Below are 15752 nucleotides of genomic sequence, written 5' to 3'. Positions count from 1 at the left end.
TCTGGAGTTAACTGTTACATCAGAGAGATCAGATGCTTTATCTAAAGACTGGGATTGATATTTCTCCTTTTATATATCTTTTCTTTTCTCTCCCCCAAAGGCCAAGCTGTCCATTGGGCATCATGGAGAGAGATCTCTGGAGAGCTTCTGTCAGTGGCAAAATGAAGAATATGGTGGGGCAAAATACCTTGGTAACAACCAGGTTCCTGGTGCCAGGGATGACACCCCTCCTGTGGATGCTGCTGTTTTTGTCACCAGGTATGGGAAGGTCTGTTTTATCAGTTTTAATTCAACCAGTATAATGCCCGTGGTCAGTGATGGGGTTATCTGGTCAAGCAGAAGTCTAAGAAAAAGATGCTGCATTTGCTGCTCAGATGCCCCAGGTGAAAATGATCTGTCTTATTTCTTGTGCATTCTTACAAGGTTGTACAAAAGCACCTCTCCTCTTGAGCCAAAGTGTCACAGCTGTGGTCACTGTTCTGTGTCACAGTCAGGATCAGGAGGTGCCTGAAGCACAGGGGCAGCTTTTTTCTCACACCAGCTGGCCGGAGTGGGAAAAACTGGGGAGGATTTGGAGCCCTCCTTCCTGGGAGCAAGAAGGTGTGGGGCTGAGAACACAGCTGAGCTCAGGTGCTCTGTGTGCAGTTAGGGATGGATCAGCTGAGCAGTCTGAGAGGAGCAGACAGTGTGTCAGCAGTGGGGAGGGAATTAATCTCCTAAAGAAAGTGGGAGAGAAATACCATAAACTAAATTAATTTTCTCTCTCTTTGCCCGAGGAAATAACCACTTCAAGTCTGTCACAGGTGAGATAGAGAAGGGGTGTCATTCCTGATTGGTTTGTGTATTTGAAAACTCCTGCATTTATTTCAGATGTGAAATGATCTTTGTAGAAAAACTTGGTCAAAATTCTTTGCACCATGGAGTTCTGAATTTACTGATGTGTCAAACACATCAGATAAAGCAAGAAAAAGGGTGTTGTAGGGACAACAGTCATTTTTCCTCTAACTGCCTGAGCTCAACCTCACAATACAATGCAAGTCCCATGTTCCCACAGTTACCACAAATTTTGAGTATCCATGGTGGTTTAGGGTTTTTTTGCATCCTTTAAGATGTAAAAGAAGTATTCATTTTTACAGAAGTGATCTCTGAATAATTAAAGTGAGCACAAAATTATGGTGTAATGTGGGTGCTCATTTTGCTAGAAAAGCACTACTTCCTACCCCCTTCTTCCCCAGTTTGAGACAGGAAATCTCTGTATTGCAGTTCAATATTACTCACCTCTTTCACTTACTTTCTCTGCCAACAACATAAGTAGAAATACATGTTTTTGCATAAACTGCCATCCCGATTGTAATAATCTCTTGTGTTAGATTTGTGTTAACAGCCCCACTGCAAACCATCCATGGGATTCTGCTGAGTGTTCAGTGAAAGAGCTGGTGAGCAGGGCATGAGGCCAGCAAAGTTCCTGAGAAATCTCCTCCACAGACGTGTGTGCAGCTCCCCCAAAGCCTGCTCCCTCGTCTGTATTCACTGCACTCCACCAGGCACTTGTGCAGATACTTAACAGTTTAGACAGAGGGAATAGTTCCTTTGAAGTCAACGGGCTGCACATCCTGGTTATAGTTAAGCATGTGCTCCACTGGATCAGGGCCTAAATAAATAACTAACATTTTTGTTAAACTCATCTGGGTATATCCAGTTGTCCTGCATGACAAGTGAGGCAGAGAGAATCTTTTCTGATGGGCTCTGAGTGAGCAGAGCATTTCATCTCTGCAGCTCAGAACTGAATGCACAGTGTCAGGCTAAATGAGCTGGACTCAGGCTTCTGAGAAAGAACTGCAGAAAGAATTTGTAGGAGGAATTGTGCAATGGGTTTGCAGGGTTTTGCAGTGGGGATAGCTGGGAAAGTACAGGTTTGGTTGGGTTAGAAACCAGATTCAGCTTTGGTGAGAAGGTTCAGGCCAAGGAGCACATGGCTGTGCACAGGAGCAGCATTTTTGCTGCTGGAGAGGCCAGCAGTGTTTACTTGGAGTCTGTCCTTCCTTCTTGCTGTGTCCTGTCATCCTTAACCCATCCTGCTTCTGTCTCATGGAGGATGCTGCATCGTTTGGAAGACTTTTGGGACAGCAGCCCCATTCCTGTGTCAGGGAAATGAGTTTTTCTCCTTTTGGCTTTGGAAATGAGTGTGTGTGTGTCCCTGGACCCTCCCCAGACTGTACAGATGGACCAGTGGTAGAGGATGTGGGAGCAACAGCATGTCCAGCACAAGCAATTGCGCCAGAAAAAGCAGAAGCTGAATTTTCAGCAGCTGCAGCTGCTTTGAGGACTAGAAACAGATTCTTTGGGGTCAAGCTCTGAAGAAATCCCTCTGGTTCCAATCTGGCTGGGTTCATTTGAAACACCAAGGCACGCTTGCCTTTTGAAACTTCACCTCTAAGTGATGTTTCCCATACCCTCATATGCAAAAGTAGATTACTTAGGTGGCAAATATCCATCTTGTGAGATTTTAATGGTATCCACCTGATTTCCAGGTAAGAGACACACTCTGCCTGTGAAATAAGATGCATTGTCCAGCTCAGTGAATAAGTGAGACAGTGGGAATAATGTGCCACAGCCCTGAAGGTCTGACTATAGTGTTGTGGTCTCTATAATCATCATTTTCTCATTCAGATTCTGGTTTTGAACTTGCAGAAATTCAGGTCTCTGCCATCTTTGGACAGTGTATTTCATATTTTAACAGGCATCTGACCAGAATAACTTCTGTCTGCAGAATCTGTATCTTAGTGATTTTAGAAGCATGTCTCATTTGAAACACATTCCGTCTCTTGATCCCTCTGTCTTTTGCATTCCCTGAGAGATCCTCAGGCACACTGATGTTATCCCAGCTCCTGGCTGGAAGTGTTTGGGTCACCTATTAGAGAATAGGTGATGTGACAGCAGAGCAAAGAATGTCCCAACACTGACAGGAACAGGATTCAGAGCTGTCTTTAAGCAAAGACTTGTTTTTTCCTGACACAGTGGTGTAGTTGTTCCATTTACAGCCTGATCCTCCCTTCCACATTTCTCCAGCTCTTTGCCTTCCCATTAAATGGGCAAATGGAGGAATTCACTGTGCATGGAGGAAACTGGGCACATAGTGCTGCTGAATGTACCTCTGGATGTGAAAAGTTTATCTTGGCAGGCTTTGGACTGTACCAGTTTCCTCTGTCCTTTAGCTTTATGACCCTGCAGGGTTAGACTGGTCGAAAGATGTCATTTGAAGGATGCTGGGAATGGCCATTTAACAGAATGCTTCTTATTCCTGTTGCACAGTTCAACTACTGTCCTCCTTTCTCACAGGAAGGACTTGAATTGCAGAGTTTAGCTTAGCACAGTTAGATATTTTTTTCCAGTTGGTGGGAGCCAGATGGAAGAGTGACTGGAGGAGGAGTTTTGAGGTCTTCTGGCTATTTTTATTGAACTAAACAACTGACTTGTTGTCATTTTTTTGAGAACTGTTGCACTCTGCTAATGGAAACCTCTGCAGGGTACCAGACATGATAATGACTGAGAATTTCACAGGTCACAGGATGAGAACTTGTGTCCTACTTGATTCAGGCTAAAAGTGAAGAGTAGAACTGGTTCACAGCTAGAGCTGTGATTTCAATATATTATCCAAGACCTCCTGTTATAAGGTCAGATGTTGGATTTGAGCTGCAGCTCCTGGAGTAAGAATTTTATTTCAACACAGCTCTGTAAAAAATTCTGCTAACAGAGCTACGTCTCTGTGATAAAAGACCTTTGCACATGCAATAAATATTAAAATATCTTTCCTGCATTGTTGAGTATCATTACAGTATCAGTCATGTCAAGCACTCACTTCAAAATTACCCATGCAGTCCAGCTCAAAAATGTGCCAGAGAGACACCTGTGACTGAAACCTTTTTAAAAGGAGATCAGTTTCAGGTGCCAGGATGGGGCCATTTAAATCACTGGTGTGACTGAGCACAGGTGAGACAGATCATTCTGAATACCTTTCCGTGCTGTGTTTTCCCTCTGACTGCCAGGGAAGGAGTTTTAGGAATTTTAGCCTTGTGATGGGGTGTCTCCTTGCCTTTGGAAGAAGACTGAGACCCACCAAGCTGGTTTGTGACTTAGCCTGGATGTGCTTTTCTGTTTGGCCACAGAGTTTTGGGATAAAATATTTGCAATGGTCCAGATGGTTTAAATCCTGGCATTTTTGTACATATATTTGAAGAGAAGATGGAGTCTCTTGGTCTTGTGTTTATGATGGTTTTAAGGATGAGCTGAGCAGGTTTTGCACTTGAGTTGCCAGCAATGTTCAGTTCTGCTGCTGATGTGCTTCAAGCCCTTCCCTGACCAAACAGCATCACAGGACTCTCTTCACACACAAAGGTTGTTCTGCCTCTGTCTGTTCTGTCTGCAAGTTGTGCTGGATCATTTACAGACTCTGTATTTAATAGCATGGTGGTAATTCCTCTGTTGAGCTGCCAGAAAGTGCCAGACACCCTTTGGTGTGGGACAGCGCGAGGAGCAGAAATTCTGTGCATTATTTGCAGGGCTGGACAGGCTCTGGAGAGAAAGAGAGAGGCTTTTCTAGCTGTGGCCTCCTGCCATCCACTAATAGTTCAGCTATCTGTTGTCACAGGAAAAGCATCTGTTTGATTTAGCAGTTTATATAACATAATAAGTCCTTAAATAAACCTCTGTCAAGCTGGCTCTGGGAAGTGGAGCAGGAGTGCTGGTGCCAGCTCCATCAGGAGACTGTCATTAGTCTTCCTTGGGAAGGCTGGAATGCCAAGGTGTCCAGACACAGGCTGCAGTGAAAAATGAAAGCTGGGGCCGGTGTGTGGTCGTAGCTTCCGATTTTTGTTTGGTTCCTATCTGATTTTTTAACACTTTGATGGTTGTTATGGTTTTTCTGCACTGAAGCATGGTTGGTTTTCAATGTCTGCTGAACAAGAGCTGGTAATGGCTGTTTGTGCTCTCCTTCCAAGCCTTTGACAGCTTGATTTGTGGCTTTCAAAGGAGTTTGGTGTGGAGGGTCTGGATTCATCAGCCACAGTCCTGGGCCTTAAATCCCTTTTCCCATAAACCCCAGTTTCATTACTTTCTTCAAGTAAAGAGCACTTTTAATACTTATCTATTTTTATACTTCTCTTAAGTATTTTCTTTTTCTAAGTATTTATCTTTCTCTAAGTATTTTTGATCTTCCTCCTGCCAAACTCTTAAACTCCAGATCCCATGGGGACTCAGGCATTTGGAATGGCACAATCCAAATGCACTAATAGGATTCTCTCACTTGCCTCCTCCCAGGGTGAGGAAAGACACGGTGATAGAGACTACAGTTCCTCAGCTTCCCTTGGGTTAAGAAACTTCTGAAATGTTTTAGCACATGTGATGTTTCCCTGCAGCTCCTCTTCGTTGTGGATTGCACTGCAAAGCAGCTCTTGTGAAGAGAGCTCCTAAAGAGAGCACTTAGACCTAAAAGTTTAAGTCTAAGTGCTTATTGAAATGCATTCCAGCTATTAATTTGGTTATAAAACACTTCCCCCTGCACACTTGTTTTTCTGTCATGAGGAATCTCACGTACAAAATCTTCTCACATGAAGTGTCAGTGCTTTGAGAGCTTCAAGGCTTTTATTCTGTTTCTGTTTAATACAGCTCCATGGATCCTCATTGATTTGTGGGCATCTGTAGTGTCTTCCCCTGCCTCAATGAGATGTGGGGAACCAAATGGAGTCACTTGAACCTCTCTGTGTTGGATTCAAACCATAACGTGGCAAATCTGACTGTAATAAGTTTATCTGAAGCCAATTTACCCATTACCAGGAAAATCCTGAAATTCTCTTTCTTCTTCCATGTCAACATCTGTCTTTATCTGTTTAGTCCTGATTTTTTCATGTTCCTTTCTGTTCTAGTGAAGAATTGAGAATTTCTGGGTACATGTTATTAGTTCTGTGCCTTTGGGCTGTGCCCCACACATCTGCTACTCCAAATATCTTTTAGGGTGCATCACAGGGCTCCTGCTCCTTATTGTTACAATTCTCTTGTGGAAAGAACTTCAATTTTAATCCAGTTGTGGAAGAGGTGTGACATCACAGACTGGGGCAGAGCTCTTTTAGGTGCTGAATCTCAAGTCTGTTAAACTGGCCTGTGGTATCTGGGGCTGGTTCCCATAATTGCCTCTAATCTCAGTAGCAATCAGGGCTGTTATCTGTGTTGTCATCGTGCAGCGTGCACAGCAGCCTTACAAAATCCCCAGACCTCAACACCCATGATCTGTGAGTCATGCACCACTGCTTTTTCTTAGTCTGGAGGCACAGGATACATTTCACTTCTGTTCTGTTTTTCTTTCTAGGACAGATTTCTGCGTGCACAAAGACGAGCCTTGTGACACTGTGGGTAAGTGCAAGAGGCAGGGGAGGGTATTTTGATAGCCACCTCTGTGCTAAGAGGAGTGTTCTGGGTAATCTTTCACTCTTTGGTTTGCTGTAATGTTGGTTTTGCTGCTCTGTGTACCTCTGTCATGCAGATATGGATTAGCTGAGAAGGGTATGAACTATAAATAAGCCATTAAATTTTAACCCTTTTTAAGCCCTGAAGATCTCTGGGTTCAGGAGTTATTCTTAAGTATTTCTGCTTCTTTGGAGTGGGTGCAGAAGAAACTGCCTCTTGGTGTGTCTGCATAATGTTCCTTTCAGTTCCCTCTCACCTCAAACAAGAATTTGCTAACTAAGGAGTGTATTTCCCATTGTAAGAACCTGTGTGACATTCCCAGATCAAGCTGGCACTCAGACACTGGAGAAGAATACCTCATTGTAGGAAAGCCAAGTTAAATCTTCTTTTTAGCCTCCTGCTCCTCCTACTTCCTAACTGCCTTTACTTGTATCCAAAGCCTGCATACACAGGGTCCTTACATCCCACACATTAAATACTTGGTTTATTTATTTCACTCAGGTAGCAGTAACCTTCACTGTGTTCTCCTGGTTGTTTTTTCTTTTTTTTTTTAATCCCCACAGTGGCAGCAGTGTTTGGAGACACAGCTCAACATCCTCTCTGTGATGATAGCATGGATTTTTTTAGGCTCACCTCAAAGTCAAGTGGCCCCTTATCCTCCATTCTGTGTAAACTTGGGAAGGATCCTAATTTTCAGCTGTTCTTACACTCCATTGTTCAGGGAGAGACTTGCAGGGGTTGTGGACAGTGGGTGATGCAGAGCAGGGAGGGAAGTGCCTTCAGCAGGAGCCCTGTGGAAGGATCACCTTGGAATGCAGCTCTTTCCCTCCCTGGTGTGGGGATCAGGTGAAGGGAGGAAATACAGAGCTGGAGGATGCACACACATGAGCAAGGACTGGCCTTTGTGTCCAAGCTTTTTCCATTTGGAATCCCTCACAATGTGTTTATTCTGTGTCCAATGGAAAACACACTTCCACTGAGGAAGGTTTTTACACCCCGTGCCTGCACCTGGAGGTGGATGTGGCAAGATAAAATAAAGAAGTTTAAAAAAAAAAAGAGAGAAGCTGATGGAAGACACATGCTGACTAAAGTCAGAGCTCTTTCCATATTTAAAGAGAGTATTGTTGAAGATCTCTATTCAGGGAATTATATTACCAGAGACAGCATGACTAAGGAAATATTTTTATGACTTCTTTTCTGTTCTTACAATACCCAAGTTATTTCTTGTGCTGCAACTTGCTGCAGGCTGTGGCTGCAGTGGAGAAAGCAGAGAATCACAGCAATGAGGATTAAACTCACTTGTTACTCTTTCCAGTGTAGTTTTCCAAGATATTTAGAAGGTGAATGTTCCTGGGACAAAACCAGTCTGGCCTCTTTGCTCTCTTCAGTCCTGCTTTTCCTGCCTTCCCCTGAGAATTTCATTTGGCAGCAAAGCACTTATATCTTCATTTATGCATTTTCTGTGCCCCGTTTGGCCTCGTTGTGCCACTTGAATTTTTTCATGGCAGAGGAAGAAGAAATGAATAAATGTTCTTCTGTGACACATAGCTGGTTTGAAACAGTGATTAGTGTTGGTAGTACTAAATTTTAACCATGCAAAAGATTCTCCAGTTTTCCTCATTTGTCAGGATTGGGAAAAGCAGGTGTCAGTTGTAGATAAATATGTTTTTAATAGCCAGATTTCCATGCCATGTGCACACACCTGGGTGATATGAGCAGCAGTGTCATGTGGCTTTAACTTGGGCTTAATATGAGTGCAACAACTGAGACAGGTGGATGCCCACCCATCCTCCATACTGGCTTAGGAAGGTTTATCTTACTGTTTCAACCATCTCTGCTGTTTCCAGATTCCTGTTTCTCATTTCAGCTCCCAGATATTCCTCTCCAAATCAGCAGGACTGCCTTTAGCAGCACGAAGTGAGTCCAGCCAGTGACGCTGTGTTTGGTCCTAATGATTATGCTGTGGTTGTTGCGCTCCCCAAAGTTCTCCACAACAGCAACTTGCTTTCATTTCTTGCTTTACACCTTAACAGATGCATCAGATGTTTTTACACCTGCTAATGGCTGAGGTTGGCCCTTGCAATGCCAGTGCTGCCATCCTGTAAATGCAGCGAGCAGCTGCTCTCCCAAACCAGGAGACTGAGGCTGCTGCTCTATATAAGGCAGAGAATCTGGACTCTCAGACTCCTGATTTCTTTTCCCAGCTCTGGCACTGACTCATTGTGTGACATTTGGCAAGTCACCTACATTCTGAATGCTTCTGTCTACCTCTGTGAAATGAGGATTTTGAGTGCAAAGCTACAGAAGATTGCATGGCTTAGGGAGGTCTCCTGTAAAGGGTGTGGGGTTCTTGGGGATGTGATGCAGTACAAGTCCAGAATCTAATGTTGCTTAGTCTTGTTCAAGAGACTCTAAGGAATCTGTTGGATTTTATGTCCTGAAGTGCTGTAGGTAATGTTATTTTCAGTGACAGTGCCTTGATTTTCTTCACATTGTGAGAAATAAGGAAGCAAAACTTACCCTGGTGGAAGCCTTGAGGCCCAGCTGTTGTTGGGAAGTGGGATTATGAAGTTTAAATGGCTCATAAGAGGTGTTCATTTGTGCTCTGAAAGATCCATATTGAAAAACCTGTCTGCGGTCTTTGCCTGCCATGCAGACACAGTGAGAGAACAGCAGCAGGAGGTTTGTATTTGTATTCTGGCAGGGGCCCCTCACTGAAACCAGTTGCTCTGGGGACCTGGTTCAAATTTTCTTGGCCCAGCTGCCAGGGTAGTGTGGAGGGTTACATAATGGCAGAAACAAGCTCAAAAATGGGGGAAATGTGTAGGTATGTCTTGGTGGGGTGATAGCACTGTCTGCACCACAGACCAGAACCACCTTTGTGTAAGAAATATTTGTTAATGCTCATTGCCCACTCAGTTGTGTAAGTTAGGCCTGGGAATGGATGGATGGATTCCAAAGGAGGTGGACAGAAGGAAAACAATATTCCTGTGTGGAACAGTTGTGTTCCAACAGCCTCTGCTGTGGGATGCTCTCCACAGTTTGGGCAGGAAGGTTCTCTTTGTGTGTCAGTCAAAATTCCCCGGTCTGCTTTGGGCTCATCCCTCGTGCTGTGACTCCAACCAGAGCTGCCGTTTCCTGCAGAAAAATCGGTGTTCCAATGGAGCTGCCTCCCAGCCAGCCAAATTTCGAGTTTAATGTCTTGCTATTAATATCAGGCTGCAGCTTGGAGCCTTGCACGCTGTCAGAATCCAACCTTTCTGTGACATAAGCAGATTGAGAATGCCCCTTTCGTTCAATATTTCCACTGCCAGTGCCAAATAAGCAGCTTTACGGTTAGTTAGGAATGATCCTGCATATTTCAAGGCAAAGCTTGGCCTTCATTCCTCAGTGTACATGTTACCCCAGATCCAAGCTGAAGCTTCCCTGTATTCAGCCTAATAATAAAATCGGGGGCAGTGTGGAATTGGGAAATGGAAAATGAGAATGTGTCTTAAATATCCTTAAATTGCCCTGGTTAAAAATTACTTTAGCTCTGCTGCAGTCATGTGTGCTCCTCTGTGCCTCGATGTCGGGGAGGAGAAAGCAGAGTAAGTGTGTGCACTGCAGAGGGGCAGGCTGAGCTGGGGGAATGGCTGCCTGGAGAAAACCAAGCACAGAGTGGAGGTGATTGAGAAACACAGTTTTCCAGACTCTTTCCATGAGTGAATCAGTGTTTGGAGAAAAACATTCCCATCTCCTGGCTGCTTATCGCAGTGGAGTGTTTTGAAATATGCCCAGGTTTGGCAGAAGAGGATCTGTGGTCTGTGTCTCCAAGTAGGCTTTTTTTATTCCATGTAAAACACCTGAATAAAGGACTGGACATTTTTTTTACCTTTTCCTTGGCCATTTGCCACCTCTGGCTGGCCTGTCCACAGCAGGAGACATTTCTGGTCATCCTGCCTGAACTGCTCATTTAAATCTTCCTCCCTTGTGTCATATTGATTCCAATGCCCTGTCAGTGTCACAACAGAGAATTCATCCCCGAGGAAAGGGAAAAGACTAGCTGCTTTGCTCTGAGTGGAAAAGGAATTCTCACATTAAAAACATTTTCCATAGTGGTTCATGTTGAATGTTTCTGTATATTCCAGGGCGGGTTTTTATTTGATGCCAGAATAAATAGAAATACCTGCTGCTTAAAACAATTCATTAGAGCAGCAGTGCCTGGCTTTAGCAAAAGCCTTGCTGGGACTGTCCTTCGGACCAAACCCAAACACAGCTTAATGCATTCAAATGAACAGACTGGAGGTTAAAATCTCTCTTAAAGAAACACCATCAAGTTAATTTGGTGTTTGGGAAAGCAAGGCACCTCACAGCACTGCAAATTTGTGTCACTTGTGGCTCTGCAGGGCAGTGGAGTCAGGCTGTTGGCTTTAGGAAACCATAGGGAGCTGTGGTCCAGTGCAGTTGGGAGAGTTTTTCCCTTCCCTTTTGGTTGCTAGGGAATAAATGCTGGCCTGCACAAGCCAGACAGGGCTGAGCTGTGCTATTGGGCATATTCATCACTACCATCTCCCAGGCCCCACCCTACCCACCACAGCCTTCCAGTTTCTTTTCACTGGCTAGCAATCCCTCCTCTTCCAAATTCCCACTGAAAATTCCTGTGCCAAGGAAGTGTAATATGAGATTGCATAAATCTTAAAAAGAGCCCTGGGATAAGCACAGCCACTCAGGTAACTGGGAATTCCTGCTGCTGTAACCCTTGCTCTGCCTCATTTGGTGTCCTGTCTGTACTTTTCCTTTTCTTGTTTTGGGGATGTGGCTTCAGCCAGGTTGCCTCACTGTGCACTGAAGACCAGAGGAAAATCCTGCTTACACCAGACTCAGAATCTTGGTGGTGTCTTCATTTGGGGTCAGGATTCTGGTCCTGATCTTAGATGTTGCCTGAGACATGCAACCCTCCATATTACCATCTTACATTCTGGTTTTATTGTTAAGAAAAGTAGAGCATTTGAATTTTATTTGCCTTTGGGTTTGTTCTGCAGCTCAGTAGTCTTGTTTAGGTTTGTCTTTATTCCTTCCATGTACTGAGAGCTCTGGTGGATTCTTGATCTCCTTGGCTGGAAAAGGTACTGTCCTTAGTTGGGAGCTCATATTGTCCTGCTGCAAGGAGTTCTTGTAGAAAATAGGTGGTTGATCACTCTTCTCTTTGGCAATTTATCAATCATTGAGTGCTGTAGACTCACAGTTATCTCAACTTTTTAAATTTTCTCTGTTTCATGTCTCGGATGAAAGAAATAACTTGGGTAATTAAAACAAATGCAGGTGTTTAGTGGAGAGAGGATTAGTTACAGATTTTCTGTATGTTTGTCATTTTTCCCTCTTCCATGTACTTCCAGTTTCCAGCTCTGAGGTCTTGCACACCCTCAGTTGCTCTCATGATTAACTCCCTCCCCTTTCCTTTTTCCCAATTTCTCTTTGTGGTTAGTTCAGAGCTCATAGGAGCTCCTGCTCAGTTTTGTTCCTTGGTGTTGTCTTTGTTGAGCTGGGCCTGGGCAGCCCCAGGCTGCTGTTCCAGAGGCCCTGCAGGGTCTGTTTTCCATCACTCCGAGCGCGGGACGTGCCCACCGAGGTCACGGAATTTCCCTACGTTTACTCCACTTCAGTCTTCATAAACCTCCAGCAGTTCCTCATTAGTTCTCCTCAATACATCATCCTCCTTTTGCAGCCCCCAAAATGTGTTTCAGGCCCTTTTATTTTCCCGTTATTTATCTGTCTGTCATGCTGACCCATCCCAGCAGATAAAACAGTGGCCTCGCAGTGTGGTGTGTGTTTGAAGCTTGTTCTCAGGGAGCTGGAACTAAACACTGTCAGCAGGGAGGAATAACACACTTCCTGCTCTCTACCTGGCCTTTCATGTCCTCTATCTGACTGCTGCTGGTAATTAATGCTCAGAGATATTTAAGGTGGTTTCTGAAATATGTTCATAGTCGTTGTCAGATGTAGGGCAGCGTGTCCAAAATCTTCCCATCAACTTCCCACCCTGCTTTAGTTTGTTAGGGTGTCTCTGCTCATCCTAAATCTTGCTCTTCTTGTTGACTGCTCCCTTCTGACCTTCAGACTTTGACAGAGCTTTTGTCTTTGTTGTGGCTCACCCCAAAGTTGGGGTTGGATGTTTAAGCTGATTTAAGCTTGAAAGATCTGCCTCCTCCCATGGCTTTATTGATGGTTCGTGGGGATGTGTTTTGATAAATGCAAGTGACCAACTGTCTGAAATGCTGTGGAGAGAACCCAGAGTACTTTACCAGGCAACATATCATTGGGTAAATAATCTCCAGGCCATCACATCTCAGCATTATGCAGGGTGATGCTGATTACTGTTAGAATGAAATGCATCTTGATAGAATTATCATAGAATTCTAGAATGACTTGGGACCATTAAACCCCAGCTCATTCCATCACTCTGCTATGGGACATCCTCCACTAGACCAGGTTGCTTCAGTCCCATCCAGCCTGACTTTCTTCAAAAAATTCACTGGCTACCAGAACTATGGTTCTTTCTCCTCAGGAATCCAGGATTCCAGCCCAAATCCTACCCATCTCCAACTGGTGGGTAACTAAGCTGCTTTCTGCTGTCCTTATTGAAAGGAGTAAGTCACGAGGGAGAATATTTGCCATGACTTTGTTGATATTTTTTCTGATACTCTTAACTTTATTCTTTGATTTCAACTCCATCTCATAAATCACTTTATGTGCTAAATCATTGTGCAGCTTGACTGGTGCAGGTGCAAACACGTCCTGCATTCCACTCCAGGGCCATTTCTGTCTGTGTGAAATTATAGAGACATGTACACAAAGCACCTGGGAATTTTGGTCTCGTAGCTTAAAGGGCAGATACCTGCATGTGATGTTCCTTTCCCCATCTTTTTACCCCTCACCCCTCTTGCTAAGTCTGGGGCTTTGACATACAATCACTCTGGGGGAAAAGGACTTGTTCGGCCTGTTTGAACTAACAATTCCCAGTGAATTTACAGGATAGTGTCTTTCAGAAGCAATTCAGTACATTTTCATGCTGGCATGGAGAAAAAAAACAATCAGAAGCATAATATTTTAATATTTCATTTTGTGTGACAGGCAGGTCTTAGGGTTTTGGTTCTCCTGAATATACTATGCTAGAACTTCTGAATTACAGTTTTATTTCCTAGACATCTTTGTGCCTCAATTGTTTTCTAAATTAGAGATGATTTGTGGGACACTGCTTGAGAACCAAGGCTTTGCTTATGGCTAAGCAGCATTTAATGATGATTTAAAGAAATCTCTGCTGTTTATCTCAGAAAGGGGTCATTGTGTTTGCAAACAGAGAAGCAGGAGCCTAATTGATGTCCAGCTAAGCCCACACTGCCAAACAACTGTCAGGAAAAGCTCTGGAACTGCTCCTGGCTACTGTATGTGTGAGGCTGAGAAGCCTTTGAGGCAGACACGAGCAGAACAAGCTCATTATATTTGGTCTGTGGACAGACCATTAGTGTCTTTTGGGGTTTGTAGTATTTCTGCTCTTGTCTCTTGCCTCATCCATGTAAATGGAGATTTTCCATGCTTGCTGCACTGCTTCACTCTGCAGCTCCATCACTTCCCCTTGCTGAGGGTTTGTTTCTCTGGGGGATTCCCACCAGAATGATCATAAAACAAGTGAAATCATCAATTCTGCTTTCATAGCTCACCCTGCTTCTTGCTTCCCCTTTTGTTATAAAGGGTTGTGGAAAGATAAATAGTGTTTGTTTTCCACGGTGTCAGACCTGCTGTCAGTGCTCTATAAATAACCCCTCTGGGCTGGGAATGCCAACCCCAGGCTCTCTGCAGCAGAAGGCAGGATTTTCTGCTATGACACGCTTCAGGCCAGGTGGACAGGGGGAAAATGGGGCTCATAAAAACCGTTTCTCACTGGTTCTCATCCAAGAACATGGAATGATTTTGCACATCCCGATTTCCATCCCGGCGCCTTCCCCGTTAATTCCCGGTGGCTCCCTGACAGACCATGAAACAACACATTGATTCAGGGGGTTTTGCACTGTATTTTATTGGCAAAAAAAGAGAATGTATTGAGAGGAGAAGGAAATGAATTTGTAAACAGGGCCTTTCCTCAGTAAAATCCAAAGAGATGAGAACTGTGATCCCCATGGTGCTGGGAAGGGACAAGCCCAAGGTCAGAGCTGGCTGGGGCTGAGTCTCAGTCCAACCCCCAGCTGCAGGCAAGGCTACCAGAGGCAGCTCCACTTCCTTGGGCACCAGCCAGTTCTTCAGGTCAGTAAAAGAATGGTTAAATCCTTCAACAGGCCAGAATTTTATGTTCCTTCTCTCCAATGCCTGGGTCCTTATTTCCCCCTCTGTTTGCACATTCCTGGTCAGTTTGCTGCAGCACTTTCAGAAAGCTGACGCGTTTAGAATCGAGAAACCTCGGAGGTTTTTCTTCTCCTGTCAGACATAGATGGCTTTTATCCAGTTGACTGCTTTACAGTGCCTTTATCCTTCGCTGGCTTGAAAACATTTCAGATAGTTCCTATTGTTTTATAGACCCTGTAGCTAGAAAACCAAGCTTGTGTAAAAACATCTGTACATAGCTGTGCAATAGGCTGCAGACATGTAGGGTAATAAGGCATGATTGCATTCATTGTAGCATTTGCTCCACTGGATAATCAAATAGAAGCATTCCAGTTACACACAGGATATGTAAGAGTAAAGGAAGGAAATGAAGGACAGTTGCCTACTGTACTTTTACATTTCTTTTGTTTTGCAGCTGCCAAGGCGAAATGCAATTTTGAGAGCGAGTTTTAAATAACATAGAGATGAGATTTTACTGGTGATAACCAAGAAAACCACACTGGGAACTGTGCATAAAACTTTCCCTCCCCTTCCCCAAGAAGGAGGTTTGATTTGTGTGGATTTTTTTTTCATTTGAATTGGTTTTTTCCCAGCTTTGGTTAATCATCTGGTAACATGACCTGGTATTATACCTAACCCATTTTGCAGGGTGTCTGGTCCTGGCAGGATTTTGCTACACCAAGTGCACTCAGTAAACTGAAAGTCACTTTAAATCCTTGGAATGTTGTTGGGTTTTATTTAACAGTTCTCCCACTGCCTGAGCACAAGCTCCAAGCTTTTCAGCTGGGATTGTGCTCCACGTAATGCAAATAGGAATTGGGTATCTAACAGTACTTTGCAGCACTGAAAATCTTCCCTGTGTTTATCAGTGTGCTGAAAATGCAGTAGGGAGTGTGCTCCAGCCAGCTGTGACCCACTACAAGCTCATTCCATGG

General features: G+C 44.1%; 1 protein-coding gene across 1 annotated transcript in view; it reads left to right on the top strand.

The window, feature by feature from the left end:
• The window catches only part of ADAMTS17 (ADAM metallopeptidase with thrombospondin type 1 motif 17), a gene marked incomplete at its 5' end in the record, with an annotated part of 146476 nt that overhangs the window by 20798 nt on the left and 109926 nt on the right, over nucleotides 1-15752 (top strand). Inside the window, 2 exons of the mRNA XM_083870662.1 lie at nucleotides 101-258; nucleotides 6362-6405. Of these exons, the coding sequence (XP_083726788.1) occupies nucleotides 101-258; nucleotides 6362-6405 (202 nt within the window). The remainder of the gene's footprint in view (nucleotides 1-100; nucleotides 259-6361; nucleotides 6406-15752) is intronic.

This window comes from Zosterops lateralis (assembly GCF_965231275.1).
Source record: "Zosterops lateralis genome assembly, chromosome: 13".
Lineage (NCBI taxonomy): Eukaryota > Metazoa > Chordata > Aves > Passeriformes > Zosteropidae > Zosterops > Zosterops lateralis.
This window is presented reverse-complemented; position numbering and strand designations above follow the sequence as displayed.